Source organism: Sycon ciliatum, chromosome 10, assembly GCF_964019385.1.
Source record: "Sycon ciliatum chromosome 10, ocSycCili1.1, whole genome shotgun sequence".
In the NCBI taxonomy this organism is placed as follows: Eukaryota; Metazoa; Porifera; class Calcarea; order Leucosolenida; family Sycettidae; genus Sycon; species Sycon ciliatum.
The window spans coordinates 13291523-13304875 of record NC_088652.1 but is presented as its reverse complement, the minus strand read 5'-3'; the positions used below and the strand labels follow the sequence as shown (position 1 = coordinate 13304875).

General features: G+C 48.4%; 1 protein-coding gene and 1 long non-coding RNA gene across 2 annotated transcripts; both read left to right on the top strand.

The window, feature by feature from the left end:
* The first annotated feature begins 419 nt into the window (after positions 1–419).
* LOC135826663 (tigger transposable element-derived protein 4-like) lies at positions 420–1328 on the top strand. Its single transcript, XM_065339264.1, has one exon. It carries the CDS (start codon positions 420–422, stop codon positions 1326–1328), a length of 909 nt encoding a protein of 302 aa, XP_065195336.1.
* A 2578-nt stretch (positions 1329–3906) lies between these two features.
* LOC135826451 (uncharacterized) lies at positions 3907–10894 on the top strand. The gene is made up of 3 exons (XR_010555298.1): positions 3907–3945; positions 5943–5987; positions 10810–10894. It is a non-coding gene; the product is annotated as an uncharacterized LOC135826451 (long non-coding RNA).
* The last annotated feature ends 2459 nt before the right edge of the window (positions 10895–13353 follow it).

The window sequence follows — 13353 nt, the reverse complement described above, 5'->3', positions numbered from 1 at the left end:
CCAAAAAAAGAGCAATCTGAGTCGTATTTAGCGAGTGCGACACCTTCGAGTACTAATTTGTTGACACGCCAGTCAAGTGACTGGCATGTACGCGCCTGATATGCGCTGAAAATTCCAACATGTTGGAATTTCTATTTCTATTTCTATTTTACACTGATACCAGTTGCCAGTGTAGGCGCACCCAGATGAGGATGGAGTCGATAGTGACTAGTCCACTGGCCAGGCCAGCGCTGCTCTGGAAACCTAGTGAGTCGACATACAGGTCAAAAAGGTCGTATCGCTTCCGGTATAAAAGGCAGTGAATGGCACAAGTAACAACTGCTGCATGTAGTTAGCTCGACGAGTTTCGACTTGACCAAGGAAGTTGTCATCATTGGACTCGGATTGCAGTTGTTTCGTTTTCGTTGAGAAATTTGAGGATGGCGTCAAGAAAGCCAGAAACCAGGCAGCACCGCAAGGTCCGGGTGCTGAAGGATCGTGTGCGAGCGATTGAGAAGTCACAGCAAGGACAGTCGGCACGATCGATCGCTCTCGCAATGGGAGTTGGCAAGACCCAGATCCAGGCCTTACTCCTGAACAAGGACAAAATTATGGAGGAGTGGAAGTCTGGCGGAAACACCAATGCTAAGCAGCTGGCTCCCAACAGACGAGGGCAGTATGCGGATGTAAATGAACTTCTGTTCAAGTGGTTCACGAGTGAGCGGTCTCGCGGAATACCTGTGCCTGGAAGTTTATTGCAAGAAAAAGCAATGGCACTCGCAAAGGCAAGGGATAAGGACACAACGTTTGCTGCCTCTAATGGCCGGTTCGAAGCATGGAAAAAGCGCCACATCAAGGGAGCTGTGCTGTCGGGCGAAGCCGCTGATGTCCGAGAAGAAGACGTGACCAGCTGGAAGGAACGCCTTGGGGATCTGTGCAAAGGGTACGATCCTAAGGACATCTTCAACGCGGACGAGACCGGGTTGTTTTTCCGCACCCTTCCGAACCGTTCTCTCGTTGTTCGAACGGATTCGTGCAAAGGCGGTAAGCAATCCAAAGAGCGGATCACCGTCCTCCTAGCAGCCAGTGCCATGGGTGAGACGCTGAAGTCGTTGGTCATTGGTAAATCGGCTAACCCCAGGTGCTTCAAAGGGGTCAATAAAGCAGCGCTGGGCGTGCAGTACGAGGCCAATAAGAAGGCGTGGATGGTGTCGGATCTGTTTCGTAGTTGGCTGAAGTCTTTAGACAGGAAGTTTGCTGCAGCGGGACGCAACATCCTGATGTTCATCGACAACTGTCCGACTCATCATCTCATCTTTCTGACCTGTACAGCTCAGCGGCGGATCTAGAGTTCAGCCGAGGGGAGGGCGCGGGTAATATTCATGACAGCAAGAGTCCATAACCCCCCAGAGTGTGCAACTCCAGGTTGGGGTCTGGCGCAACGAAATCCAAACATTGCGTCATCCGGTCCCCGGGCAAGCATGGGCGGATGGGGCCATATCCCCATGTGCATATCTGGTACATCCGGCGGGGGTTCCAAGTAAATTAGTTGAAGGTTGAAGCAAGCCACGGAAGTGTCACGTAAAACGTTTGCTGCACGGGCTATGCAGTGTCAGCAGAACGGCTTTGATTTCACAGTCACAGAATTTTTTTATTTGAAGAGAGTTTCTCAGAGAGTTTCTCTGCTCGTTGTCTGAAAAGCTTGTATTGGGAGAGTTCGTGACTCCGGGATAGCAAGAATAGGCATGGATATAGATTTACAAGATTTGATGGAAATAGCTCTTGGCACACGGCATGAAGACCCGATCGATTTCGAAGTAGATGTGCTTCAACCTGCAGTGAATGTTCCTGCTGGGTTCACAACCAGACGGTTCAAATTGACGGGTGTTCCATTGCATGTGAGAAGCACAGAGCAATAAATCTCTATCCAGGTGCTGGAAGGATTTTACAATTTCCAACACTCGACAATCGAGAGAAGAAAATGAGGAGCCCAGATCGAACAAAAACTGACGAATATCGTCCACAGAGACACTGCACTCCGGCGACAATGGGGAGCGCTTTGCTTTAGGTTCAACAGTGGCCATTGTTCTTCTCTTATCGGAGAGACACTCAAAAGAGAAAACTGTTCGACAACTCTAAAATAATTCTTTGTGTACTTGAGCCTTTCCAGGCGTGTTACGTACAATACCTGACCGTGGATTCGTAAAGAAAGACCCCAAATTGGGCAAACGGGCGAAGTAGGTCCGGGCCAAACTTCCCATTTCGTCATAGCTACTCACTACATGACGTATGAAGTTTGGATTTCGTTGCGGCACTGATTTGTGCTGAGAAGGATCACGAGTTGCACACTCTGGGGGGTTATGGACTCTTGATGACAGGGAGCCCATGCGGTACATGTATTCTGTACACATTACGACATAGCGGCTATTTTACGTCATAGGCTTAGCGGTTATGTATATTTGCTATTTTAGCACATACACTCACTAGCGCACTCCCACTTTTTCAACCACTTCATTGAGGACTCTGGCTGTAGTAGAACATAGCCGTACTACATTGAATTGTGTAAAGATAGTGCTTCAAAGCTCAAGACATGCTGAGATCGAGAACAATGGCAAAATAATAAAATACACGATTACTTGGATGGCCATGTCCAGCAGTAAGAATGGAGTGGAAATACATTAGCAAGAAAACATTCGTAGTGTGAGCATTGGGTTCAGTTTCAGCGTTTATATACACATGCATATGTCTACAGCAAATATTGGCATGTAACGTGTTATGTACGATCATGTGACACAAGTCAGAATGAACGAACAGCCAATCAAGCAACTTCCGGTGCAGTCGGGTCTTACAACAGGAAACGACGGGGTTTGGCTTTAGCGAACCTGTCCAGCACCCGCTCATGGTCGATCGGAATGGCCTTGTGAACATTCCGGTTCCCAAGCATGTTGCGCTTTTCTGCATCGCTGAGAGTTGCACCGCCAATAGCTGCATCAACAGCATCCGAGTAACTTCGCTGCGTCAGTGCCACCAGCCACATTCGTGGCAGTCACGACGTCGTCATCTGCGGTAGTTTCAACAGGTAAACGCTCCTGACTCGCATCACTACTACTGACAGTCCCACCATCGTCGTCAGAATCTACTTCGGATTCCATTTGGGGAAGATCAGAGTCTGAGCAGACCTCAATCTCAGGATCTTCGCGGTGGTCCGAATTCTCCTCCAAAGACGGATCGCTCGACTGAGCAGCTGACGAAGCGCAAGTTCGCTTCGCGAAAAATCCGTGGAGAGTTTGTTGGCTCCGTAGCCGCTTGGGCGGGCGGTGCGCCATCCCCTTCACCAACTTAGCTATACAAGTTCGTCAACTGAACACTAATTTCAAAACTAAAAGTCAACCAAAGTCTAGTAAGAGAACAACTACTCCGTATTCAGAAGAACTTTCTTATCTGACACTAGAAACTACTTGTCACAGCATATGCAAACACTTGCGCAACTGCCCATGTGCATGCACTAAAAAAATCGAAATGTTTGAGGGGAGGGCGCGCGCCCACCGCGCCGTCCCCTAGATCCTCCACTGCAGCTTATCTTCTTTTTTTCTTTGTTTTTGGTGCATATTTTTGGCCGTGACGCCGAGACCTCAGGTCGGCAGAGTCAACAATGCCCCACCATCACTGCTGCGCCTCGGCACAGCGATTGCTCATTACTTGTCATTTTGTCCTAGTCTCCGTACCATTGTCTCTCCTTATTCTTTTCGAGCTGGTTTTGTGAACATAGTAAAAAAATTTAAAAATATGTGGCTGCTTACCCCTCTCGATTATAATGGCAATTGTCCTGAATTTGTATTCAGAAATTTCCCCCATCCCATTCCATTGCCACTGACTGATGCGTATTCTCCGTTTGGTTTTCTATTCTATCTGCACGTGTAGGTCAATATTTTTCTATCATTAAAAGAACTCCACAGGCCTCTTCAGGTGAGTCACGGTGTGTCATGTTAGTTAGAGTTGGTTCACATAAGCCCAATAAAAATAAAAAAGTAAATTATCGTGTCCGTTCCCGAAGGGAACTCACGACAGCCGCTAACACCGGGTAAACCCCATAAGCCCAATCGGCGCTGGGAAGTACCGTAAAAGTGCCGCCAGAGCGCCCCACCAACTCGTCCTTTCGTGGCCGTGCTGTTAAGGTGATGTCCTGCGTGTTGGTCACGCAGCACCTACCCGTGTACTCACACATTGGAGTTGTTTTAGTCAATCCATGCCTCGTTTATGCGGGCGGTCCGGGACCGGGCACTTATCGTAACTTTGAAATGTCCGTAACTCTGAGTCACATACATTTTGATGGGGCACAAACTGGCTCTGGGCAGTCGATTCCCTATGAATAGTATGATGCTATGATAGTTTCTCCCCACACTCGCTCGTGTTAAGCCTTGGGTTTTTCGCATCTTTCTGACCTGTACAGCTTATCTTCTTTTTTTCTTTGTTGTTGGTGCGTGTTTTGGGCCGTGACGCCGAGACCTCAGGTCGGCAGAGTCATCAATGCCCCACCATCACTGCCACGCCTCCGCACAGTGCCTGCTCATTACTTGTCAGTTTGTCCTAGTCTCCGTACCATTGTCTCTCCTTATTCTTTTCGAGCTGGTTATGTGAACATAGTAAAAAAATAAAAATAAAATGTGGCTGCTTACCCCTCTCGATTATAATGGCAATTGTCCTGAAGTATATAATAACACAATGTGCGTCGTGCATTTTGGCTGATTTATGCCCTAGTTCGTAGCCCGAGGTCGTAGCCCAAGGGCCGCAGGCCCGCGGGCTACGGTGCACGACCAAGGGCTACGCACTAGGGCATACAATCAGCCAAAATGCACGACGCACCATGTGTTTATTATAGTTCATACATGCCACGTGCCTAGTTGTAGACAAATCAGGTAAACATGGTCAAGGGAGGAGGAAGGTTCCAATCAGCTGTCATATGAATGAAGGTCGACCAAATCGGAAGGAGCTTTCTCCGTGGAATGATAGAACGTTTTGTGTCAGATTTACTTGCAGTTCCTAGAATATGCCTTTGCATTTTGGTGTTAGTGTTGCCTATTGGGCGGTACGGAAGTAGCTAGTTAGCTGATTCGCTGCTGCTATTAACGTTAGACGCAAACATCCTTGACCAAGTGGCACTAGTAATTAGACTAGTTTTGAGAGTACATTGTAAGTGTTCTTATTTGAAACAATGATACTTTTCACATACATCTGAGATTTTGTTCGCATTGCTTTCAGTTTACTTGAGGTCCATATGTACACTGGACATGTAGCTAGGTACATTTGAAGTACATGTACATGTAGATTTAACTGTATATTTTGTAGGAGTTCGAGATACAATCTGATCTATTCCAGATACATGTTGGTAGCTTTGTGATGCATGTTCACCTGTCGACTTGTTCGTCTCAATTGACTTGAATTTAGTAATGCATTGTAATGACATGCTGTTTGCTATTGTCACGTTCTTATTAATTACTTCTCCTATGTCGACATTGCTAGTAAAATATAATTGTTTTGGACGGTGCACGTAAGTAGTTTCGTTTTGTGTGGTGTGTGCGAGTGCATGTGCATACTGTATGTGGTGTCCTTAGGAATGGTCCCATGTGTTCTATGTGCGCTGGAGTACTGCCAATTATGTACCAGGTCACTGCCCAAAAGGCATGGCTTGGTGCATATTTGGCAGTGCACCAGCGTACGTAGTACGCCTGGGGTCATTCCTAATGGGCATGGGTACGCCGTACCCGGGCATTATCGTCTGATAATGCCCTGGTACGGTGCTGCTCTGATTGGCCAAATGCTAGCAACGACCTGACAACAGGCACGTGACATGTATGAATTTGTATTCAGAAATTTCCCCCATCCCATTCCATTGCCTCCGACCGCTGACTGATCTGACTGGTGCGTATTCTCCGTTTGCTTTTCTATTCTATCTGCACGTGTAGGTCTATATTTTTCTATCATTAAAAGAACTCCACAGGCCTTTTCAGGTGAGTCACGGTGTGTCATGTTAGTTAGGGGTGGTTCACATAAGCCCAATAAAAATAAAAATAAAGTAAATTATCGTGTCCGTTCCCGACGGCCGCTAACACCCGGTAAACCCCATAAGCCCAATCGGCGCTGGGAAGTACCGTAAAAGTGCCGCCAGAGCGCCCCACCAACTCGTCCTTTCGTGGCCGTGCTGTGAAGGTGATGTCCCGCGTGTTGGTCACACAGCACCTACCCGTGTACTCACACATTGGAGTTGTTTTAGTCAATCCATACCTCGTTTATCTAGGCGGTCCGGGACCGGGCACTGCCCGTAACTTTGAAATGTCCGTATTATAATAGACTTAGAGAAGTACAGGAACAATAACTGTAATGCATGATACTAGTAAACACTTTGTGAGATCCGTGCGCGCGCGCGTGCAGTGTGTGTGTGTGTGTGTGTGTTTTTCTCCCTCAGTCATCTTTATCTTTTTCTCTCTTTTTTCTTTTTTTTTCTCTGCGAGGACGCAGCATTCATTTTTCATGGAGGGGTGGTATGTTAGGCCCACAAGTAATTACAATAATATTATATTAATTCATATAATTCATTAGTTCATGCATTATTCATTTGGCCTGGGGTAGCTACTTGCGCGTTCATGTTTGCCATAGCTACCCAGGCCCTTTATATTGTGTTGCTCTCTCTTCAACTCTCTCTCTCTCTCTTCAATAATCTCCCTCTTCAATAATCTCCCTCTTCAATAATCACCATGTAGTCGTTTCGTTCGTCCTGGTCTTAGTCATCCCGTCTCTAATAAATGTCATTCCAACAACATACCTGTTACCGTTGTCAGTTGGCCTTGTTTGGACTCAACAATTGTATAAGATCAGGAAACGTTGGTGGAGAATTAGTCATTACTCGTAACATTTTCTCCTTCTCCTATTATTGTTCTTCACATTACAGTTCCATCATAGTTATTTCTTTGTCCATTACCACCTAGACAAACATGCTCCTTTGAGGACCCGCTGCACCAAAACACGCAAACATGTTCCTTGGATGGATGCAAACCTGCTGGCCACAATATCTAGTCGAAACTGGGCCCACCGCAAATGGCTACGCACCTGCAACCCTGTGGACCATGAAGCTTTCCGCCAGACCAGACGTGATGTGAACCAGCTTAACCGACGACTCAAGGCCTGCTACTATCAGGATCAGTTTGCCAATGCGGAAGGCCAGCCAAGACAAACATGGAGAGTTATTAACCAGGTATCAGGCAGAACACGGACCCACACTGCTCCTCAATGCCCCCCGGATGAAATCGGACAAGTGTTTGCGGACATCGTCACCGATGCGACTCGCCCAAAGGTGCTGTCCTTCCCCTCTGGTCCGCATGCAAGTACTGATCTCTGCTGTTTCAAGCCAGTATCCATCGCATGTGTACGCAAGTTGCTCAGCAGTGTAGATACGACAAAGTCAACGGGCAGTGATGGCGTACCTGCTCTTGTACTAGCAGCATGCTCTGACCTCTTAGCTCCATCAGTAACTCTCATCTTCAACAAGTCACTTTCCGAAGGGAGATTTTCATTATCCATGAAACTTGCAAATATCACCCCTGTGTACAAAAGCGGCGACCCTACTAAGGCCACCAATTTCAGGCCTGTTTCTCTGTTGCCTATTATCTCAAAGATCTTTGAGCGCATCGTACATTCGCAACTCACTGAATTCTTGACCACCCACAGCCTCTACCCAGATTGCCAGTTCGGATTCCGGAAACAGCACTCAACAGAGGATGCTGTTGTGATGGCATCAGAGGCATTTGCCAATGCCAAAGACTCCGGACTCTCAACTTGCGCCGCCTTTGTTGACATGTCGAAGGCATTCGACAAGGTTCAACATGGCACCCTCATCCGCGACCTCTTCAGTATTGGTGTTGGTGGAAGTGCGCTGAATTGGCTGGCAGACTACTTAAAAGTGACCGGCAGCAAAGAGTTGTCATTGGGAACCAGCACAGCAAGGTATTCCAGCCCAGCAGTGGTGTGCCCCAGGGTTCCGTACTTGGTCCTCTGCTGTTTGTCCTCTATGTCCGTGGTGTGGCAGCTGAAGTGCAACCGTATGGTGTGCGGACAGTTCAGTTCGCAGATGACATCATGCTCTATATTAGTAGCAGGGACAAACATCAGCTGGAACGCAGTATGTCTTCTGCAGTTACACACCTGGCCAGATGGCTTGCCAGCAGGAACCTGGTACTAAACGAGAGTAAAACCCAGATTTTGTTCATCCCTGCCCATCGTTCTGTGAATCCTCGTGTCAGCGTTATGTGCTCTGGAGTTCAACTGGCACAAGTAGAATCCGCAAAGAATCTTGGTGTCCACATGGACCAAGATCTAAAGTGGACCACAATGGTCAACCAGATCGCCAAGCGAGCTGCCTGTAAAATAGCTGTCCTGTTTAGAAACAGGCGCTGCATGCCCCTCCCGTGCCGCATCACATACCCGAAGTCCCTGATCCTTCCTGACTTCCTGTATGCTAGCAACTGTTTCTCTGCTGGCCTCACCTCACATCAGCTCGAGCGCCTAGAGCGGCTACTCAAGCGCGCAGTCCGCTGTGTTTACAACGCTCCATTTGCATCCCCATCTGCGCCGCTGTATTGCCAATTGCGATTGCACTCGCTAGAAGTTATGTACTGCCACAAGCTTCTTGGCTACACTTGGCGCTGCCTTCAGGGTAAATGCAGCACATTGCTTACCGATATGTTCAGTCCTCTTAATGCCGGCCGTGCTACACGTAGTCAGGGAAATCGAGCACTTAAATTTCCAGTCACTAAGACATCCGCTGGCACACATTCTGCCTCATTCCAATGTGTATCACTGTGGAACAGGCTCCAGCCTGACATCAGGAAAATCCCACAGTACCACCGATTCATGCGATCCCTCCCAGCACATGCTGCTTTTCAGTAATGCCACTGCCCGCTGTATTATTATTTCCTTTACTGGCCTAACTGGCTTTAGCAAAGTAATACTTTACTACCCACTCTACTCAGTGTCATTACCTTCATTGGCCTTTTATAATTTATTCTCCTTTTTAGTCGATATCATGTAATTAGGCAAATTTGCCTGTTTGTTCTTCGACTCTAAATAAACAAACAAACAAAACAAAAACCACTTTCTCTAGATTTTGTTCGTGACATCTCAATTAAACCTTCGTGACATGATGCTTCAGTTGCTTCAGGAAGAACGACAGCACAGAGTATCAAATAAGCCGCCTGCTGCACGAATTTGCTGCGGACCTTGAGGTCCAGAAGTCAGTCCACGTCTGCTTCTTTGACCTCTCCAAGGCCTTCGACCGCGTGTGGCACTGTGGCCTCTTGCACAAGCTTGAACACCATGGCGTAAGGGGTGCAGCACTCCGCTGGTTTGAGAACTACCTCCTGGGCTGGAGGCAGCAGGTCCGAATCGGAAGCACAGCCTCCGACTGGCTTGACATCCCTGCAGGAGTCCCTCAGGGATCGGTACTCGGCCCGCTGCTATTCCTCGTATACACGATGGACCTACCAGCAGCTTGCAACTCCCAAGCCACACGAAGCAGCCTCTTCACCGACGACACCGCCTTAATCGCTAGCGACCACTCAGCAGCGGCAGCAGAGCGAGCGCTCCAGTCCAGTGTGACTAAAGCCGCTACGTGGCTCGACACCTGGCACCTGACCGTCAACGAAATGAAGACGGTCGTGATGACACTGTGCAGAGCCTTCCCCATGACAATAACGTTGAGAGGCGAAACACTGAACAAAGTCCAGAGCCAGCGACACCTGGGTATCATCATTCAGGCCGACCTGAAGTGGAATGCCCACATCCAGCACATTGAAAGCAAAGTTGCGCGTACTCTCCACCTCTTGAGACGGATTCGTGGACGTCTTTCACCCACCGCCCTGTCAGCACTGTGCACCACGTATATACGCCCCCGTTATCGAATATGGTTCTCTGGCTATGTCAGCTATGAATGCTCAGCAACAAGATGCCCTCGAACGTCTCCAACGGCGGTCAGCAAAACGTTGCCTCCGACTCTCCCTCTTCAGTCCTTGCCACCACAGTTCATTACTTCACCAGGTCACTTGGCCAACCCTCTTATCCCGCCGGAAGCTCAAGCAGCTGCTCTTTGCACACGCCATCGCTGTCAAACGATCCCCGCCACAGATCCAGCTTGCGACCTCAGGCTACATCACCGAGCCACCAAGCCGAGAATTGAGGCGTCATCGAGTCTTCGCCCTCCCCACCACCCACTCCACCCGCCTTCAACGTTCACCCTTGTACTCCGCATGCACTCAGTACAACCACCTGCCACCACACTGTTACTCCCTCCGAGAAATAAATGCATTCAGAAGAGAAGTTACCCCGATCATAGTATCATCAATTTGCACATGCTCCAACCCCCGCTGTAGCCCAGCCTAGGTATATTGTTTTAATCTAGCTCTATCGCCTACCTGCCCTCGCAATGGATATACTTCCTTCTTCGACCTTACTTAAATGAAGCACCCAAACCACGGCTGCCACTAGCCACTGTTTCTCCCGGTTTATTGCACCCACTCTGATTGATAACACGTAGTACTGTCTCCCTCTCTTATTGGCTACGGCCATCGTGAGAATAAAGATAATAATAATTCTGTTTATTGCCATCCTAGAACTGTTTTTTATGTAATTATTTTTTAATTTTTGGAGTTTGGTGGTCGCAAGCCTCCCTAAAAGTCTGTTTGTATGTGTATGTACGAGTGTGTATGTATGTGTGTGTGCATGTACGTGTGTACACATGTGTGTGTGTGTGGTTGTCTTGTCACTCCTTGCTTATCTCTGCAGGTTTTGCTGAAGCAGAGCTGCCATTCAGGGTGTTCATTCGACGAGAGTTCAACATGATGGCTTTGGACTTTCCCTACCTGTCGAATGGACACTGCGTGAAAGACAACGTTTTTGAACATTGTTCTGTTGGAAATGCAAGTCACTCTGTTAAGCTTAGCAACCCATCCAAGGGAAACCTTCCCTTGGTCAGGAACCGCTGTGCACGATATGTTGAACAGGCTGAAGTGAAAATGATGTGGCACAATGGCCTCTGTACCAGTGCTGAGAACTGTCGCTTGAATTGTGATGCAGTGTTTTCACAGCATTATAAGCACTTTACGAACTTAGCCAAGCCTGTGGTTTTCAAAGAGGATTCAACTTTGAAGCGTAAGTTCTGGTATTGAATATTGCTTTTTTTCCTGTTTCGTGCCCTACATTCTGTTAGAAGAAAGGCGTTCGAGCTGACAAGCTCGTTCCCGTAACTCTGCAAAACACCGAGCATCGTTTTCACATCAATTTTCTTTATACCTTAGTGACGCACCTAAGGGGCCATGCGCTTATGAGTGAGTTTTGCGTCATTTGATATATTCTGTGGGTCGTTTTATCTCACACATAGGCGCATGCGCTTGAGTTGCTAGTACCGTAAAATCCCGCCAGAGCGCCCCTACCTCCTCGACGCTTCAGGTGGGGAGGGGCGGATGGGCGAGTCCTACTTGCCGCATTCAGTGCTACATGAAAAAGTACTCACCCTACGAAAACTGTTCGTGCATCTCGTACACCGACCAAAGGTCAAGAGCCAGGAGTCGTACAGACCCGACAAAACGCAGGGTTTGTGCGATCCCTGGTCAAGAGGATGGGCACTGTTGCGTACATTTCCAACGGGGTTGAGCACGCGTCTGCAGTACAGTACGGCATCACAGACTGCGACAGAGTCATACGAGGATACAGTCGATCACGTCCCTGACAAGAAGTGAGGGAGGGGCGGATGGGAGAGACGGGGCGCTCTGGCGGGATTTTACGGTATACCGGTGCCTTGTACAATTATGGAAATAGTGCGATACCGCGCTGCATACCGTGAAGCCCCCTGTACACGCCCACCCTCCGTGTACACGCCCACCCTCCGTGTACACGCCCACCCTCCGTGTACACGCCCACCCTCCGTGTATACGCCCACCCTCCGGGTACACGCCCACCCTCCGTGTATACGCCCATTCTCCGTGTATACGCCCATTCTCCGTGTATACGCCCATTCTCCGTGTATACGCCCACCCTCCGTGTATACGCCCACCCTCCGTGTATACGCCCACCCTCCGTGTATACGCCCATTCTCCGTGTACACGCCCATTCTCCGTGTACACGCCCAGTCAGGGGATGCACACAACTTTCGTTTCAAAATAACGCCCATGCCCATGTATACGCCCAGGTATGCCGGCAACACCAGTACATGTACAGGTACTGATACCCAATACTTACTCCTATCCCTATTCCAAGTATACGCCCGGTTCCAAAATAACGCCCATGCCCTTGTATAGGCCCAGGAAATCGAGGCTGCTATTCTATACGCCCCTGGCCTATACACGGGCTTTTACGGTATTAAACTATGTGAACATGGTGTTTTGTGGTGTCTGTGTGTCGCGGATGGAATTCCATTTAGGTTCACTTATAAGCCCATGCGCTTATTTGTGAGGGTGCGCTTAGGGTTGGTTCACATAAGCAAAATCGGCGCCGCAAGACATCGGCGGTGAGCCAGCTCCCGATCCGTTGCGCCTACGGTTCGAGTACCAAATCTACTACAAAGTAGTACAGAATGTGCCAAAATGCTACGACAGGTTTGCCAATTGAAGCTTGAATTCTTTGTTTCTTCAGTAGTTCAAGGTCTTTCGGTGATGGCCACTCGGTGCTACCTTTTACTGGAGATCATGAAACTACTTCTACACATTCTTTTGCAGTCTAGTAAGCGATTGTGTCGAAATTATGCTTGCAAACGTTGATGAAGTCACAAGAACTTGCCAATGTATCCATTATAATTTTATATTTGTTTCAATTGTATTTGTCTCATAAGTTGCACAATGGTCAAGCAGATCATCCGAGAAGGACGGGCTGGTATCCTGACTTATTTGCCGCCTCGAAGCGACTACAAGAATGGCGAACAGATCTCCTCTCTAGCTTCAATTTAGGAAAATTTAGGACAAGTATTGGTTTGATATTTTGACAAAGTCTGGCTCCCGGCAGCCGGCGATCACCGGCGCGAACGGTTCACAAACCACTTTTGGTCAAAATCGTACGGGATCAGCGCCGGGGCAGATCGCAAGAGTTGGGCACTGTCCAACTTTGCCGGCGGTCCCTTGCGATATTTTACCGTATGATTTTGTTACGACTGCACTGGTTCACACAATCGCAATGCGCCGGGAGAGGTTGCAAGAAGCCCACCGCCGGTGACTCCCGGCGCGTACCGGCGATATGTGAACCAACCCTTATGCCCGGGTGTAGGCACATGCGCTTAAATGCGCGTCACTACGGTATATTGATTTTTTTAAATATTTTTACTTCCTCCTTAACAAAATC

Coding starts and splice junctions, on each gene's coding strand:
- LOC135826663 (XM_065339264.1), top strand. CDS start 420: ATGGCGTCAAGAAAGCCAGAAACCAGGCAGCACCGCAAGGTCCGGGTG.